Genomic DNA, 15,466 nt, shown 5'->3' with positions numbered 1-15,466 from the left:
GACCCCCTGCTGCCCCAATCCCAATGCCAAGGTCCAGGGAAAGTTCAGGGCAGACTCTGCAACCTTGGCTCCTCTCTAATGCACAGCGTTCCTGACCCCTGGCTGCGGTTCTGTACAGAACCACGGTGCATTTCCCTGACGCGTCTATTCCCCTTCATAGAGTGATTATGAAATACACCCCCCTATCCAGGGAAAGTGCATCTGTCTTTGCTGGCAGCCCTGTTCTGAGAGCCCGAGCCCCCAGCAGTGTGTTCTGCGGAGAGAAAATTAATGTCTGACCCCATGGGCGGCCTTGGTGCTACCTCCCTCATTCATCTGCCATGTTAAACTGGGACCTACAGCTGGATTTAGCATTGCAAGGCCCTGCCTGAGCATCGGCTGGAGAGGCTAGGGAGCAACGGGGAAACACCCTGCACTTCATCCCAGGACTAACTAGCACGCTGAGGAAGGGATGGTCCAGGGTTTAGGATTCTAGCTGGAAACTGGCTTCAATTCCTTGCTCTGCCTCAGCCATCCTATGTCTCTGTGCCTCAGTTTCCATCTGGCCAATGGGGATAATAGCATGTCCCTACCTCACAGCGGGGTTGGGAGGATCAAAGCAGCACAAGATTGTGAGGCGCTCAGATGCTCTGGCGATGGGGGCCAGATAAGTACCAGGGATCAAAGGCTGGGATTTACCCTCCCATGTGAAGTAGGGTGGTGTCATTCTGTCCATTTGGGGAATGAGAAAACTGAGGCACAACGATGCAGGGGTTCGCCCAAGGTTGCAGAGTGAGTGGTAGCAGAGCTAGGAATGGAGCCCCAATCTCCTGAGTCCCAGCTCCGCCTTATAGCCCCCAGGCCATCCCGCGGCAGGAAGGGATGCTCTGACAACACCCGAGGAACCGTCATTTCCTGTTGCCTGGTGAAGTTCACACATGAAGCATGATGCTTCTGTATTTATTGTGGAATGAAAATCAAGGCCTGGCCCCCCACCCATTCCTGCCAGCTGGGGGGAGGCGGGGGGATACTCACACGCACAGAACCCCCCCGCCATTTTAACTTCGGGCCGAAGTATATTTTAACGCAGGCCTTGAAAAGCAAGAAGAGAGCGAGAGCGAGCCCCTGGAGTTCCCAGCTGAGAGGCAGAGCTGCTGAGGGAAGCCCAGCCTGGCGGTCCAGCCTAACCGGAGCTTAGAATCTCATTCAGGGCTGTTGGGAAAATACAAGGCATCAAAATCAGAGCCTTTGCTGCAGGAGACAGAAGCACCTTGGTGCTGTAGAAATGGCTGAAACTGATTCCCACAGTACAGCGGGACCTGGCCAATTCCCGCTGATGGCCAGGGTGAGTTTAGTGAATTAACGGCCATAGAAACCCAAGTCAAGGCGACTGATTCCCAGGAGGCACTTTGTTCCCGTCCTTGGGCTGTTTGTTATCTGCATTCCCGTAGTGCCCAACTGAGATCAGGGCCCCTGGGGCAGGTGCGGGATGTACACACTCCCAGTGAGAGGGAGTTGCTGCCCCAGGAGCTAACAGACAAACAGTGGAAGAAGGGAGATATTGGGATCCCCACTTTGCATACGGGGAACTGGGCCATCCAGGGCTCAGCACCCGCAGTCAGGGCCAGGTTCTCCATGTCCCCCTGGGACATGCACGACCGGATTTCCAAAGGTGCGTGGTACCCAACCTGCACTCAGCGTGCCAAGCTCCCTTACAGATCTGACCCCAGCAGTGGGTTAAAGGGGCCCTGTGAGATCTGGACTGGAGGGGATGGGAGGCAGATGGCAGCTCTGTCCGGAGGGATGGGGACTCCATATAGCTAGTGGGAAGGCAAATGGGCCCCATGGTCTGTCTCTTGAGCTCCGTGCAGCTGGTAGCTTCCTCCTGTTGATTCCTCTGTATTTGTTGCTGTCATTGAGGGTTCTTTACGGGTGTTGCTAGTGGAGGTCTCTGGGCGCTGTTGCTCTCCACTCCCAAGTTAACACTTTGGCCCTCTGGGATGCACCATTTTGCAGTGGTGGGGCAGTTGCCCCAGCTCTGTGATCTGCCTGCGTAGGGAGAGGACAGTTTGCACTGGACAGAGACAGATCAGAAACAAGCTCTTCCTCTCCATGGGATGGGAGCAGCTGTGAGGCACCCCTGGGCCAGTTCCCAAGCATCCCTGTGCCGCTGATCATGGGTGGCATGATGCTGAACGTGGCTTGTCCGGGCCCATGCCAAATGCTCAGCTGTGTTCAGTGCCGTGCCAGTGTCCAGACATGGTATGATCTGGGGTGGGCAGCAGGCCATCGAGACACCACCCTTTGGAGGAGATTCATGCATTCCAAGGCCAGAAGGAACAACTGTGATCATCTGACACAGGCCAGAGAACTGCCCCAAACCAGGGTGATGAGCTAGGCTCCCTTCAGCCCAGTTCAGGGGCCTTCCAGTAGTTCCCTTCAGGAGAGAACAAGGGGATCAGTAGCTCTGCTATCCAGACCGGCATTCTCCCTCTGGGGGCCAAATCCCGACATCCTTATTCAGGGCAACAGCCTGAGTTGGGCGGTCAGGCACCTGGCAGGGCTGCTGCTGGGGGCGTAACTTGGCTCAGGGGATTGGGACTGGATCAGAGGTTCTGATCCAGCCCAGCCTGGTCCCTGTAACGCCGGGGGGCTGGCTGCGATGAGCTGGCCTGATCTGTGGTGGTGGACAGGGGGGTGGGGCAGCGTACCCCAGGAGCGGGGAGACGGGCTCCCCCATTTGCCCCCTGGCTGGCAGCACTCTGTCCGTGTGTGCAGGGGACAGCGCCAGAGCAAGTGTTAGGAGCTCGCCCCCTTGCGGATACCCAGAGGCCTGCAGGGCTGTGAATCTGGCACTGTTCCCAGATTTAGGGAATGGCCTGGGATGACCGAGCCCCTCAGGACCAGGGCTGATGGCAGCCTCTCCCCTCTGCTGTGGGACCCGGGGCTGGACTCAGCCACCTGGAGAAGATGGAGCCGTGGGAGCCCCTGGGTGGGCACGGGGAGCGGGTGGGCACAGCTGGTGCTGGCTCTGTGCTGCCGGGGGGTGAGAGCACACCGCTAGGGATTAGGGGCTGCTGAACCTGTTAGCCGCTCAGTGCTCTAATTAGGACAGGTTTCATTTCCGAGATGCTCTGGCCACTCAACTTCAATTTGCAGAGCTGCTGAGCAATGGGCCTCGCCAGGCGCTGAGCAGCCCGGGGCACGTCCCCGACCTCACAGCTAAATTCAGCTCGGCTATTTATGGCTCAGGACAGCAGTAGCTTGATTCCTGCAGGGGCTGGGGCAAGGGACTGCACTGGGGTGGGGGCAAATAGCAGGGGCTAGCGGTGCCAGCGGCGAGGGGGTCCCAGTGATGGGGGCCTGGTTCCTTAGCAGCTGGGTGTTACTGTCCCTTTTGAGGGGCCTAAGCAGGTGCGCTCAGACCGAAGTCAGCTCGGGGAGGTGGGGGGCAGGCTGGGTGGGCGCTCTTCATAGCCACCCTCCCCTTTCTGGTTGACTCAGCTGTGAGCTAATGCTGGGCCTGCCCCCCAACTCAGCTGGCCCTGGGGCACTGCCTCTCACAGGACCCCCCTGGCTGCTACATGGCCCCCTGGGCACGACCTCCAATGGGGTCTCCCAGTCTCTCCCTGGCCCCCCGGGGCACTATGTCCAGTGCATTATTGCACATACTTGAAATTGCCTCTGCACGCTGCGTTTGTCCCCCGTGCCCTCAGCTTGCCCACGGAGCAATCCCTGTGTGGCAGGAAGGCTCAGGCCTGGGCTGGCACTGGCAGCTGCTACGGTATCTGCTCCAGTGTGGGACCCCACTGCATCTCCCCCCACACCTCCTGGGAGGGGCTGGCGGGGGCAGGGTAGGGCCTTTAAGGATCCTCCCAAATTCTATCATGCCCACTTCCCCCTTGTGCTGTGTCTCCCCTACACACACTTCAGCCCGGCCTGGCTCACTTCCGGATCTGCCTAACCCTTGTCTCCATGGTGCTGTTGCTCTGCAAACCTGTTTTTCCGGCCCCGAGTAAAGATTAGGCCGCGGGGCAGCACAGACGGGCGTCCCATTGGCCGTGGGCCTGTGCGGGGACTGCTGGGCTGCTCCGAAGGGATGAGGGGGACAACGCCTCCAGCGAGGACCCCGGGGACTCTGCTCTCCCCTCCCCTGGCTACCAAGCAGCTGCTTTCCTGTATTCCAGCCCTGCCTGGCACCCTTCCCTGGCGAAGGCTAGTTAGGGCTGGAATCCGGGAGAGGCTTCTGGGTCCTGGCACAGGGACACAAAACCTTCCCCTCTTGGGCTGCAGTCGGAAGGAGCCAGCACCACTCAGAGCACCTGCTGGGTGTCAGTCCAGCTGCAGGCAGACGGGGCCCGTGTCACCCGTTGGCACTCGTTGCCAGTGCTGTCAGAAAGGTCACAGTTTTGTAACTCCCTTGCCAGGCAGCTGGGTCCCCCAGGAAACACAACAGCCTTGCACGAACTCCCTTAGAGGATCAGGGCGTAGGGCAGAATTGCACCCCTGTACTAATAGCCACTAATGCCTGCGTCACATCCTGGGCTGTCATAGCTATTCCCGCAGCTGGATCCATGTCATTCTCCTCCTCTTCGGGGTGGGGAAACTGAGGTACAAACTTGCCCAAGGTCATCCAGCCAGCGCGCGTCTGTGAGAGCTGGGAATCGACCCCCCTGCTCCTCTCTCCCAGGCTTGTGTCCTACCCTGGGACCATGCTGTCTCCCTGGCTGGCTGAGGGGCTCTGTGCTGTGGATGCCTGTGCAGGGGGGTTATATGGGATTTTGGGGTTGAAGGAGCTGCCAGTGAGGAATCTGTCGCCAGTGCTCTGCTGTCTTTGCAGAGGCCCGTGGGGAGAGCAAAGCAGGCTGCCTGTAAATAGGCTGCTTTCCGCCAGGCGTTGGCAGCTCTCTAATTGATTTCTGGAGCAGCGTGGCAGCGTTTCCGCGCAGCTGTTTGTTTTTACAAGGCTGGCGTGTTGCTTTCCACTTGGCATGCACGCTCCCGCTTGTGCTTTTCCTGCAGATTCCCCAGCACTTAGCAGCCCGGCTTCAGGTCTTCGAGTGTTGCACTTAATGAGTGTAATGGTGTCTAGAAACTGGCTCAGTATGCAGTAATGTGTGTGAAGAGAGAGTTAGCCTCCAGGCACAGGCCAAATGGGATAGCTAGAGTTCCCCGTGGCCTAGAAGTTCCTGAAATTAAAGCCCAGACACTGGACGGAGAGCAGGATGGTCTAGTGGTTAAAGGATTGGCGTGGGGCTTGGGAGATCTGGGTTTAGTTCCCAGCTCTGCCACAGATTGCTTGCACAACCTTAGTCATAGAATCATAGAATATCAGGGTTGGAAGGGACCTCAGGAGGTCATCTAGTCCAACCCCCTGCTCAAAGCAGGACCAATCCCCAAAGTCAAGTCACTTAATCTCTCTGCGGATGTTATTTCCTTAGTCAGTCTTGTCTGCTTTGGTTGGAAGCTGTGAGGGGCCAGGCCTGTCTCTCACTAGGTGTATGTGCCCACCCCGGGCGCTAGTGTCATGCTGCGAGCGAAGTATATGAACTCTTTAATCTATTGAGCATGTCTGCCCTGCATGGGGACTTGCCCTGCACTACGGATACACCCACCGGCCCTGCACTGCACTGACTAGACACCCACCAGCCCCCATGCACTGGTGGCGTGGAGTTTTTCTGGGGATCCTCTCTTCTTGGCTTGCTGTGCAGTCCTGGTCAGGAGCCTGGAAGGCTTTGTCTATCTACACTGCATTGTAAACCCAGGGCTGGGAGACTCGGCGTTTCCATGCTGCACTGTAAACCTGGGCTTACCATTGCTGGACCCGTGTCTCCCAGCCGTGTTAATGTGTCCACACTGCATCGCGTGGACCTTCTGCCTCAGGTCTTCAGTTAAACCTGTGTGCACACTGCATGGTGACAGGGCTTAGACCCGAGTCACAGCAGGACTCGGGCTCTGACACTCCCAGCAGGGTCCTGGGACCTGGGTCCTGAGTGCTCACTGACCCGAGTCAGGCTGATGTGCGTGTAGACAGAAGTGGGGTTTGGGCTCAAACATGAGTCAGAGTCCGGCTTAGTGTGCAGTGTGGACACACCCAAAGGAAACCCAGCTCAGCACATTGCAAACGCCATTAGAAGGCTGCACTTGTAATAAAACACATCTGGTAACAGAGACAATTATTTCCTTAAACTATTCCCTTTATTAACAAAGAGCAGCGAAGAACAGCCCAGCTTCCTGCATAAACCAGAGACCCTGCAGCCCCTCTGGAGTGCTGGCAATGACTCAGAGGCTTCATTTGCCCTGGAGCAGTGCAAACAACAGCCCTGAGATAAAAAGTCAAACAGCTGGGATGCGCAAAGGGGCTCAGCTCCTTAGAGGCTTAATCCAGGACCCTGAATTCCCTGTCTGTCGATTGCAAGCGATTGTTTAACCAGCTTAACAGTAGGGAAACTTCCATAGTAAATAGCACTTGTGGTAGCAAATGGACCCACTGTGCCAGACTCCCCTACATGGACTTTGGTGGAGTTACGCTAGGGAATAACCTGGCCCATTGACTCGGTGTCTTCTCTTCCCTTGCATGCAGGGCAGGCTGTTACCCTCCAGCAGCTAGAAACCCTAGCCAGAGGCGGGATGGGCAGGACCTGGGGACTGGTGATGGACCATGCAGCGCCTTGGCTGTAGATCAGTAGTCCAGCGTGGGCCTGGTCAAAAACACTCAGCTCTCTGATGGTCTCTGTGACCATCAGCTGTTGACTTTGGTGCTGTCTCTTGGTGGCTGGGCATTCTGATCTGCGGGCCCCACCCCATGAGGTAGGATGCAGCGTCCCATGCCAGCAGCATTGGGGACCAGGGTCTTTCTAGCAGGGCAAGGAAGAAACAATTCCATGGGAGAGGCAAGCAGGGTTCGGCAGGAACCCGAGCTGGAGCTGGGTGAGCCGGGAGTCTGGAGGAGCTTGGATTTCAGTCTGAACAATTCTGTGCCCCGCACGGCCACAAACTCAGCAGGGAAGTGCCCCCTACAGGGTCACCAGCAAGGCTGCCTGGAGTGCAGAGGTCTCTCCTCCAACTCCTGGTTCTTCCCAGCCCAGTTAGCGTGTGAGACATGCCAAGATCAGCCCAAGGTGATGTGGCTGCAGGAAGCGGGCCCATGGCATACTAATCAGCTGTGTGCCATCCCCCGTGAGCTCGCTTGTGTCCTGTCAGGTACCAAAGAGCTAATGCCAGTCCTCTGTCCTTCTCTTGTGTTGCAGAATATCGTCGCCAAGTATGGCGCTCAGTTCCGGGGGAACTCGCAGCACGACGCCCTGGAGTTCCTGCTCTGGTTGCTGGACAGAATGCACGAAGATCTGGGCTCCTCATCACCCAGCCAGAAGGCTAGGATAGCGGGCAAGGTCAGTGTCCTTTACCCTCCCCTGCCAGACGTCTCTGCACTCTCTCCCCAGGGCACTGCTGTTGTAAGGAGCTGGCTGGGGTGTATGTCTCACCACTGCTCTCTAGTGGATGGGATCAGAGCTGCTCAGCAGTGTGTCCTAGGCCCTGCACTGCTAACAGATTCTCACACAGTAAGAGCCTACACCCTTGGGGCAGGGGAATCGGAGTAAAGTTCTGCGTGGCTGCTGTGTTAGAGCAGCACTGGGACAATGGCAAAGACCTGTAGGCTGAAGATAAACATGTCAAAGGCTGTGAGATGCTCAGGTACTGTGGTGAGGGGGGCCAGGTAGGAACCATGGGTAGATAGATGGGACCATGGATTTGGTGCCCTCTTATCATGTCCCCTCACTCCTCCCACAGGATCCTCCTCAGCCAGTCTGAGGCTGGGGTGTTTTGCGGACACTGGGGAATAGTCTCGGTTTATGCCGTGACTCTTGGCGGGGGCGGGGGGAATTGGGGGTGAGAACATGGCTGATTGGCCCCTTGGCTGTTGGTATTTTCCTCCCGCCAGTGGAGGGACCTGTGCCCCGGGCCAAGCCTTTTCCCCGGACGGATCTGCTTGGTTGTGCCATTGCGGCGTGAGGGCAGTGAGTGTCACCGCACCACCCGTGGGGAGCGGCTGCTGCCTGCAGAGGATAAAAGCCCGACTGCTGGTGCCAGTTAGCGCAGCTCCTCTTGTCACCCTGGGCGCTTTCTCCAACCCGGGCTCCTGGGTTCTCTTCCCAGGGCGCTGGGTGTGTGCATGAGCCGGCGATCGTGGTGTTCGTGCCTGGGGCTTTGCTGCGACATATCGTGGAGCTTCTTTAGCTGGGGGAGAAGAGGCTTTCAGAGATTCTCAGGCCACAGGGGACCATTTTGGTTGCCTAGTCTGACCTCCGGCATGGTGGTGTCCATGCTGCCCCCAGCCAGCATTCGGGTCGGGGAGGGGCTGCGTCAACACAGCACATGCAGATACTGCAAAGGGGCCCGTGTGCCTGCCGGGGGGCGGTGCAGCATCGCAGACACACAGTGAGTTCAGTGTGGGGCAGGGACAGGCCCGGCAGGGAGCAGTTCCCTTGTCACAACACACTGGCCTAGCCTATTGATGGTTATAGCCCTGCCCCTCTGTTCAGTCGCGCCCCCTGCTGCTGGAGCGCTCAGCAGATTTAACGAGGTTCCTCTGCCTTCATCTGGCCACGGCGCCCACACTGCGCCTTGCGCGGGCTGCAGGCCCCTCAGGAGGGCCCCTGACCCCGTTTCCATCCTTGGCTGGGCCTTGAATGGGGTTGCCAGGCTGGGTCCCGGAGAGAGACAATAGGGAAAGGCAGAGCTTTGAAAGCTGCTGCTCTCCCATTGTGTGCTCCGGCTTCGGGAGGCCAGGCAAGCAGCTGGGGCTGAATGGTGTCTGAGCTGGGGCTGAAAGGGGATGGCAAATAATGTGCTGCTTGTGATTCGCGGCACACAGCTGCTTGGCCGGCCCGCTGCCAGCGGCACATCCGCCTTCACGGGCACCCTGGCCTTAGGAGGGGTCCGGCTTTGGGCTGTTCCTCCCCCACCCATTCAGTCACCTCAGGGAGGCAGTGTCCTTTCAGATGGCGCTCAAATGCCGGGCACAGGGTTGGGCATCTGAAGGGGAAGACTGTGAAGTGGGGAAGTCTTGTCCAGTGGGTAGGGCACTAGCCTGTGAGTTGGGAGATCTGGGTTCAAGTCCCTGCTCTGCCCCAGACACTCAGTGTGATTGTTGGTAAGTCCCTTAACTTCCCTGTGCCTCAGTTTCCCATTTATGGAATAGGGATAATAGCACTGCCCTGCCTCGTGGGATAAACACCTCAATCCAATCCTGGTGCCCACATAACCCTGCCAGTGAATGCACCTCTTTCTTCACCTGCTGCTACTCCAGCTCCTGCCCTGTCCGGGAGCATGGCTCTTTTCTTCTACAGACCACTGGGATAAGGCTGAGCCCTGCCACACTCGTTTCACCTCTGGCCACACACTCTGCTCTGAAGCGTGGTCTCTAGCGAAGTGAGGCTGAGGCTAAGTGCCCAGCACAGGGTAGCCTGTCAGTGCTCGTGACCGGCAGGATCCCAGCCATGCTCGGTGCAGACATCTCCACTGCCCCCCATCCGGGGACCAGCAATTAACGCGAGTTCCTGGGCAGCTTCATACAGGCTAATTCTGTGGGACATTAAAGCCTGTGCCGCCCGGCTGCCATCTCTGCGTTTGCCAGTGCTCTCCTCCTTCCGGTGCTCCAGTGCCCATTGAAAACCCCAAAGTGCCCCGCCCAGCTTCTGGCAGCCAGAGGTTTAGGATTGGCCGGAGCATGGGATTACATCCCTGACCATCTGGCTTATGGTCATTTGTAGACCTACTCACCATGAACTTATCCAGTTCTTTGTTGAACCCAGTTATAGTTTTGGCTTTCACAACATCCCCTGGCAATGAGTTCCACAGGTTGACTGTGCGTTGTGTGAAGAAGTATTTCCTCTTGTTTGTGTTAAACCTGCTGCCCATTTATTTCATTTGGTGACCCCTGGTTCTTGTGTTGTGTGAAGGGGTAAATAGCACTTCCTTATTCACTTTCTCCACACCAGTCATGATTTTATAGACCTCAAACATATCCCCCCTTAGTCGTCTCTTTTCCAAGCTGAAAAGCCCTAATCTTTTCAGTCTCTCCTCATATGGAAGCCATTCCATGCCCTTCTCTGAACCTTGTCCAGTTCCACTGTATCCTCTTTGAGATGGAGTGACCAAAACTGGACACAGTATTCCAGGGGTGGGTGCACCATGGATTTATGGAGTGGCATTATATTTTCTGTCTTATTTTCTATCCCTTTCTTAATAGTTCCTAGCCCTTTTGACTGCTGATACGGACTGAGCAGAAGTTTTCAGAGAACGATCCATGATGATTCCAAGATCTCCTTCTTGAGTGTCAAAAGTCAATTTAGACCTCATCATTATATCGGTCTAGTTGGAATAATTTTTTCCAGTGTGCATTACTTTGCACCTATCAATGTTAAATTTCATCTCCCATTTTGTTGCTCAGTCACCCAGTTTTGTGAGATCCCTTTGTAACTCTTCGCAGCCAGCAAATGTGCCACTCTGTTGTTCACTCCCCTTTTCCAGCTTCTTAATGAACATCACAGGACCCCGCACAGATCCTTGGGGGTTCCTGCTATTTACCTTTCTCCATTGTGAAAACTGTCCATTTATTCCTACCCTTGTTTCCTATCTTTTAGATCCAGAGAGGACCTTCCCTCTTATCCCATGACTACTTAGTTTACTTAAGACCCTTTGGCAAGGGATCTTTTCAAAAGCTTTCCGAAAGTCCAAGTACACTATGTTCACTGGGTCCCCCTTCTCCACATGCTGACTCCCTCAAAGAATTCTAACAGATTGGTGAGGCATACTTCCCTTTACAAAAGCTGTGTTAACTCTTCCCCAGCATATCGTGTTTATTTCGGTATTAGATAATTCTGTTCTTTTCTACAGTTTCTGCCAGTTTGCCCGTCCATTACAAGCTGTTTCCTCGCCGTGCGAGCCAGCACTTGCATCCTGCGCTCTGAAGAGGAACAGCCGCTCAGTCAAGCAGGGCCAATCCAGCCGTCCCCTGCCTCCTAGCTCCCATGCGCTCCTCAGAGAGAGGATTACAGTTCAGCTCTCATCAGAATCTTGACCACCCGTGACAGTTGCCATCTCCTCCCGCCTGCAGCCCTCAGGGCGGGGGAGCACAGCATAACTCAGTGCCTCCCATTTCCATAGGGCTTGTCAACTCCAAGCGCTTTGCAAGCTCCGGCCAGGCTCTGATCTCACACCCGCTTTCCAGCTGTGTTTCTCTGCCGGCTTCGATGGGTAATTGCCAGTTCTTCTTTGAGTGCTGGTCCCTACGTGTACTCCACACAGGGGATATGCAGGCACGCCATGTGCCTGAGGCCAGGATGTTTTGCAAGCAGTGCCCGTTGGCCTGCACATGCTTGGATAGCGTTTTCCCCTTTTAATTCCCCACCTGCGGATTTCCCCCCCTGAGAAGTCTGGGATTATGCCCAGAGTCCTAGGATTCATAAGAATGGCCATATGGAGTCAGATCAAAGGTCCATCTAGCCCAGTATCCTGTCTCTGACAGCGGCCACTGCCAGGTGCCCCAGAGGGAATGAACAGAACAGGCAGTCATTGAGAGTCCATCCCCTGTCACCCATTCATCAGTCTCCCACCCCATACATCAGTCTCACAAAGCGGGCAGCGCCCCGCTGAGCATGAGCTTGGGAACAGAGGCTAAGACTGTTAAGCCAAAGGAGAAGGCTTGAGAGCAAGGGGCATGGCCATAGACAATAAGGACAAGCCATCTTCGTCTAAGTCTGTCCTGAAGAGAGAGGATCCCTCTCCAGGCCCATCAAAGTCAGGAGAGCTGGCATGCACTGGTGCTAAGGACTTAGACAGGAGAAGGACCCAGATTCGACAAGTCGGACATCAGCTCTGATGGTGAAGGCTCAGGATAAATTGCTCCTGGTGCTCCCATCCCTTCTACAGCTGCTGCTTCCACCCCAGGAGGGTGGAGAAGTGTAACTTTGTTCCATTCAAGAGAGGAGAGTTTTTGTTCTCTCACCCGCTGTCTAACTCATTGCTGGTGCAGGCAGCTACAGAGCAGTCCAAGCCCCTGCCCCACAAAGGCTGCTCCCTCTGATAGGGGGCAGAAGTCACTCAATCTTCTCTTCCACCTCCCTCCAGTTCCGGATCTCAAATGATGAGGCCCTCTTGGCCAAACCTGATTTTACTAGTTACACAAAGTGTATGGAATTTAAAGCCAAGCTTCCTGAAGAGGATGGGGCCCGCTTCCAGGCCTTAGTGGATGAGGGTAGATTGGTGGTCAGAACTTCCCTCTGAGTATTTTTGGCCCCTCCAGCATCCTTGGAGAGAGGGGCAGGAGTGGGGGGGTTCCCGTGCTGCATGTCCCCCACCCCATTCCTCTGGCTCGTGTTTAATACTATTTCACCGGGGCGCTATTCTTGCAGGGGTGTGAATCGCTGGAACTGTTGGCCCACTGCATTCCCCTGCAGCTGCAGTTCCCTGGAGCACGGCTTGGGCTCTGCTTGGGCCCAGCTCCCCCAGCTCAGCACTGGGCTTTAGACAGCATTAGCAAGTTTCAGTAGCCCCTTTGCATGCAGCTGCCCCCCTCCCCCTCTTGGGCTGGGCCTTCCTCCTGAAAACAGGACCTCAGTGTGGGTGTATGGGGAGGCTGGAGTTCGGTATTCTCTCCTGCTCTCTGGATCTCAGTCCTGGCCTCCCTCTGTGTGGCCGTTGGGTTCTTAGCCCCTGCACTTTGGGGATGGCCCCTGGGCAACACCTGGCTGAACTCACCAGCTGCAATGGGTCCCCAGTCTCTAAGCACTAAGATCCTGGAGCTGGTGCTTGGGGCAGGCCTGCAGGGGCCAAGGGAATGGGAGCAGGAGGGGGCACGGTTCTTCCCACCTGGCTGCAGGAGGGGAGGGGAGCCATGCCACATATCCGAGAGCACCCCTGCTAGGGGTGCTGGGCAATCACGCCCTGCTCACCCTAAACTCCTCCCCATGCTGGACCCCGTGGGGTCCACCCCTCCTGGGCAGGCTGCCTGTGTCCTCCTTCCCCACTCTGCTTCTACCCCCTCCGCTCTTCTCCGGTCAGGACCCAGAGGCTGGGGGTGGGAGTGGAGTTCCCTGTCCCTGTTCCTGAGGGGCAGGAGGCTGACAGCCCACAGGATGAGCTCCTGCTCGATTTCACGCTGATTGCAGGGAGGTAACACTGCTCCTGCTGGGAATGGCAGTGCGGGTGTCCGGGGCATTGTGGGGCCTCTGTCGTGTACTGAGCTCCCATTGGCACCCAGAGGTGGCACTGAGCCCGTCAGAGAGATCGTGGTGACCCCCTGGGAACTAGGGGTATCAGCGCAGTGGGGCGGGGGGAGGGGGAGGATTGACTTGCTCAAGGGAGAGGGGCAGGAGATGAAGCCAGTCTGGGCCAAGCCATACGTGGATCTGGTGGTGTCTCGGCCTGGTTCCTAGTGCCCACCACGTACTTCCCTCCCCCCTTGTAGGCAGAGCAGGATCGAATGGCCCCCAGGGCCTGAGCTCTCCACTGGCCCCAGGGGACAGGGAGCAGCATGTGTGGGCGGAGGTTGCCCCACTGGGCAGGGTCGGGGATGAGCAGAGCCCCCTGTCTCCAGACCTGTCAGTCTGGCACCTTCCGCCAGCCCCAGCTTCACCAAGATCTTAAAGAAATCCAGTGGGCAGGGCATGGTGATTACAGGGCTCCCACGCAAGGGCAGGGCAGGGACCCTGCCCCCTTGTGGCCTGAGGGTTAGGGGGCAGCGGGCTCGATTCCCCAGGGGATGGGTCCCTTGGCTTTGTGGTTAGGCCGGAGCTGTGCTGGGCCAGGGCAGTGGGAAAGCCCTGGCTGCAGACCCGGTCCTGCTGGGCTCTGCCAGCAGAAGCAGCCAGTTCAGGAGTTGGGTGGTGAGCCCAGCCAGGCGGGAGAGGAGCGGGGCCGGGCTGCCCACCTCAGCTCGCCCTAATCCCTGCCTGCGTTTTGGCAGCGGGCTCTCTGGTTGGATCCCGTTTAACCAGTAGATTATCCCCTTTCCTGGGATCCTGAGACCCTCCCTCTGTGCACGTACACACAATGTCTCATCAGCCCGGCGTAGGCAAGGGGCCCCCTGGAGCCTCACCAGTGCCAGAGAAATCCCTGCCAAGGGACTCTGGCATTTGTAAAGTGAAACCCCTCCACCCATCTCGCCCCCTGCTCTCTCGGCTCCCAGAGGCACTCAACCCCACTGCGGATTTTCCCTGGCAGGGCTGGGCTGGGTGGTTCTGGGCTGGGAGACCTCCAGCATTATCCCAGCCCTGCAGCAAGTGCTGCTGGTGGTTAGTTTGTCGTGTCTCATCTCTCTGTGCTGATGCTGAAACAGTGCCCCTTTGTGGTCCGGGTGGCTTGTGTTCTTTGAAGATTCCTTGGCGACTTTTCTCCAGTTGAATGAACCCAGATCTCCAGAGTCCCATGCCGGCGCCGCACTCACCAGACTGTCCTCTTCCCTGGGCATGGTCCCTGGGGATGGGCTGACTGCAGGAGTTTTGCAGTGACACTGGGGAGCATATACTGGGGACAGAGGCTGCTAAATTCTGAGAGTAGGGACCCCTGGACGCAGCAAGTCCTTCCCCAGCCTGCAGTGCCGACATGACCCATTTCCCTCTGTGGCCGGAACCAACCCAGCTCTGCCCGTGGCAGGGGCAGGAACAGAAGCCAGGAGTCCTGACTCCTAGGTCGCTGCTCTGGTGCCCTGGCTATGGGATCACACTTCCTGCCCAGCCTGCACCCCCTGGGAGGGACTGGGTCTGCTTTTGCACAAAGCCGGTCAGCCCTGTTCAGACTGCGCTTGGTGGTCTCTGCTCCCCACTGCCCAGCTCTGCCTGGCCCTGCAGACTGTAATTCCTCCAGGCAGAGCGTGGCGTTGAGGAGTGGCTGTCGCACCTCCAGGTGTGGGTAGCATAGCAGCACAGCCAAGCAGCTGTAGCATCCGTCACTAGGAGCTGCATCTCCCGGTCTCTTTGGTCTCCAGTCATCTGCAGTCACAGCAAGCCCCCAGCACTGGCCACACTCCGTTTCCAGCCATAGGAACACAAGGCCTGGCACAGCCTGCTCGGGGTGGTCGGAGCGTGCCCACTTATGGCTCTGGAAGACAGCCGGGAATTCGCGTTAGATGGGCCGTGCTGCTGTTCTCACAGAGATGGGAGCATCCTGTTAGACCCTCCAGCCCCCTCCCTGGGACAGTGCACAGCCATTCAGTACTGCACATTTACTGGGGCATTGCCCGATCTAGTTTTAAATGTGCCAGCACATCCCTAGGGATGCTCTGCACAGAGCTGGGGGTCAGAAAGGGTCGCAGCTGTGCAGCCTGACCTGTCCCTTTCTCCCCCACCTAGTTCCAGCCCCCTCAGGGCGCGCTCTTTAACACCTCCCCCACTTTGGCCGTGCACACCCTGGGCTCTGGGGGAGCTGAAGGCGCTCAGCATCTCTCAGGATTGGGCCGTAGATAAGTTGGAAATTTTTTGCTGAA

At 57.1% G+C, this 15,466-nt stretch overlaps 1 protein-coding gene across 1 annotated transcript in view; it reads left to right on the top strand.

Moving 5' to 3' along the window:
• USP43 (ubiquitin specific peptidase 43) overlaps window positions 1–15,466 on the top strand; it is a 184,895-nt gene that overhangs the window by 19,630 nt on the left and 149,799 nt on the right. The window contains exon 2 of the mRNA XM_084648154.1: window positions 7,230–7,370. Coding sequence (XP_084504280.1) covers window positions 7,230–7,370 — 141 coding nt within the window. The remainder of the gene's footprint in view (window positions 1–7,229; window positions 7,371–15,466) is intronic.

The sequence above is a fragment of the Lepidochelys olivacea genome (assembly GCF_965140295.1).
Source record: "Lepidochelys olivacea isolate rLepOli2 genome assembly, chromosome: 14".
NCBI lineage: Eukaryota > Metazoa > Chordata > Testudines > Cheloniidae > Lepidochelys > Lepidochelys olivacea.
The sequence above is the reverse complement of the archived record's forward strand: the minus strand, read 5'-3'. Positions and strand labels throughout refer to the sequence as shown.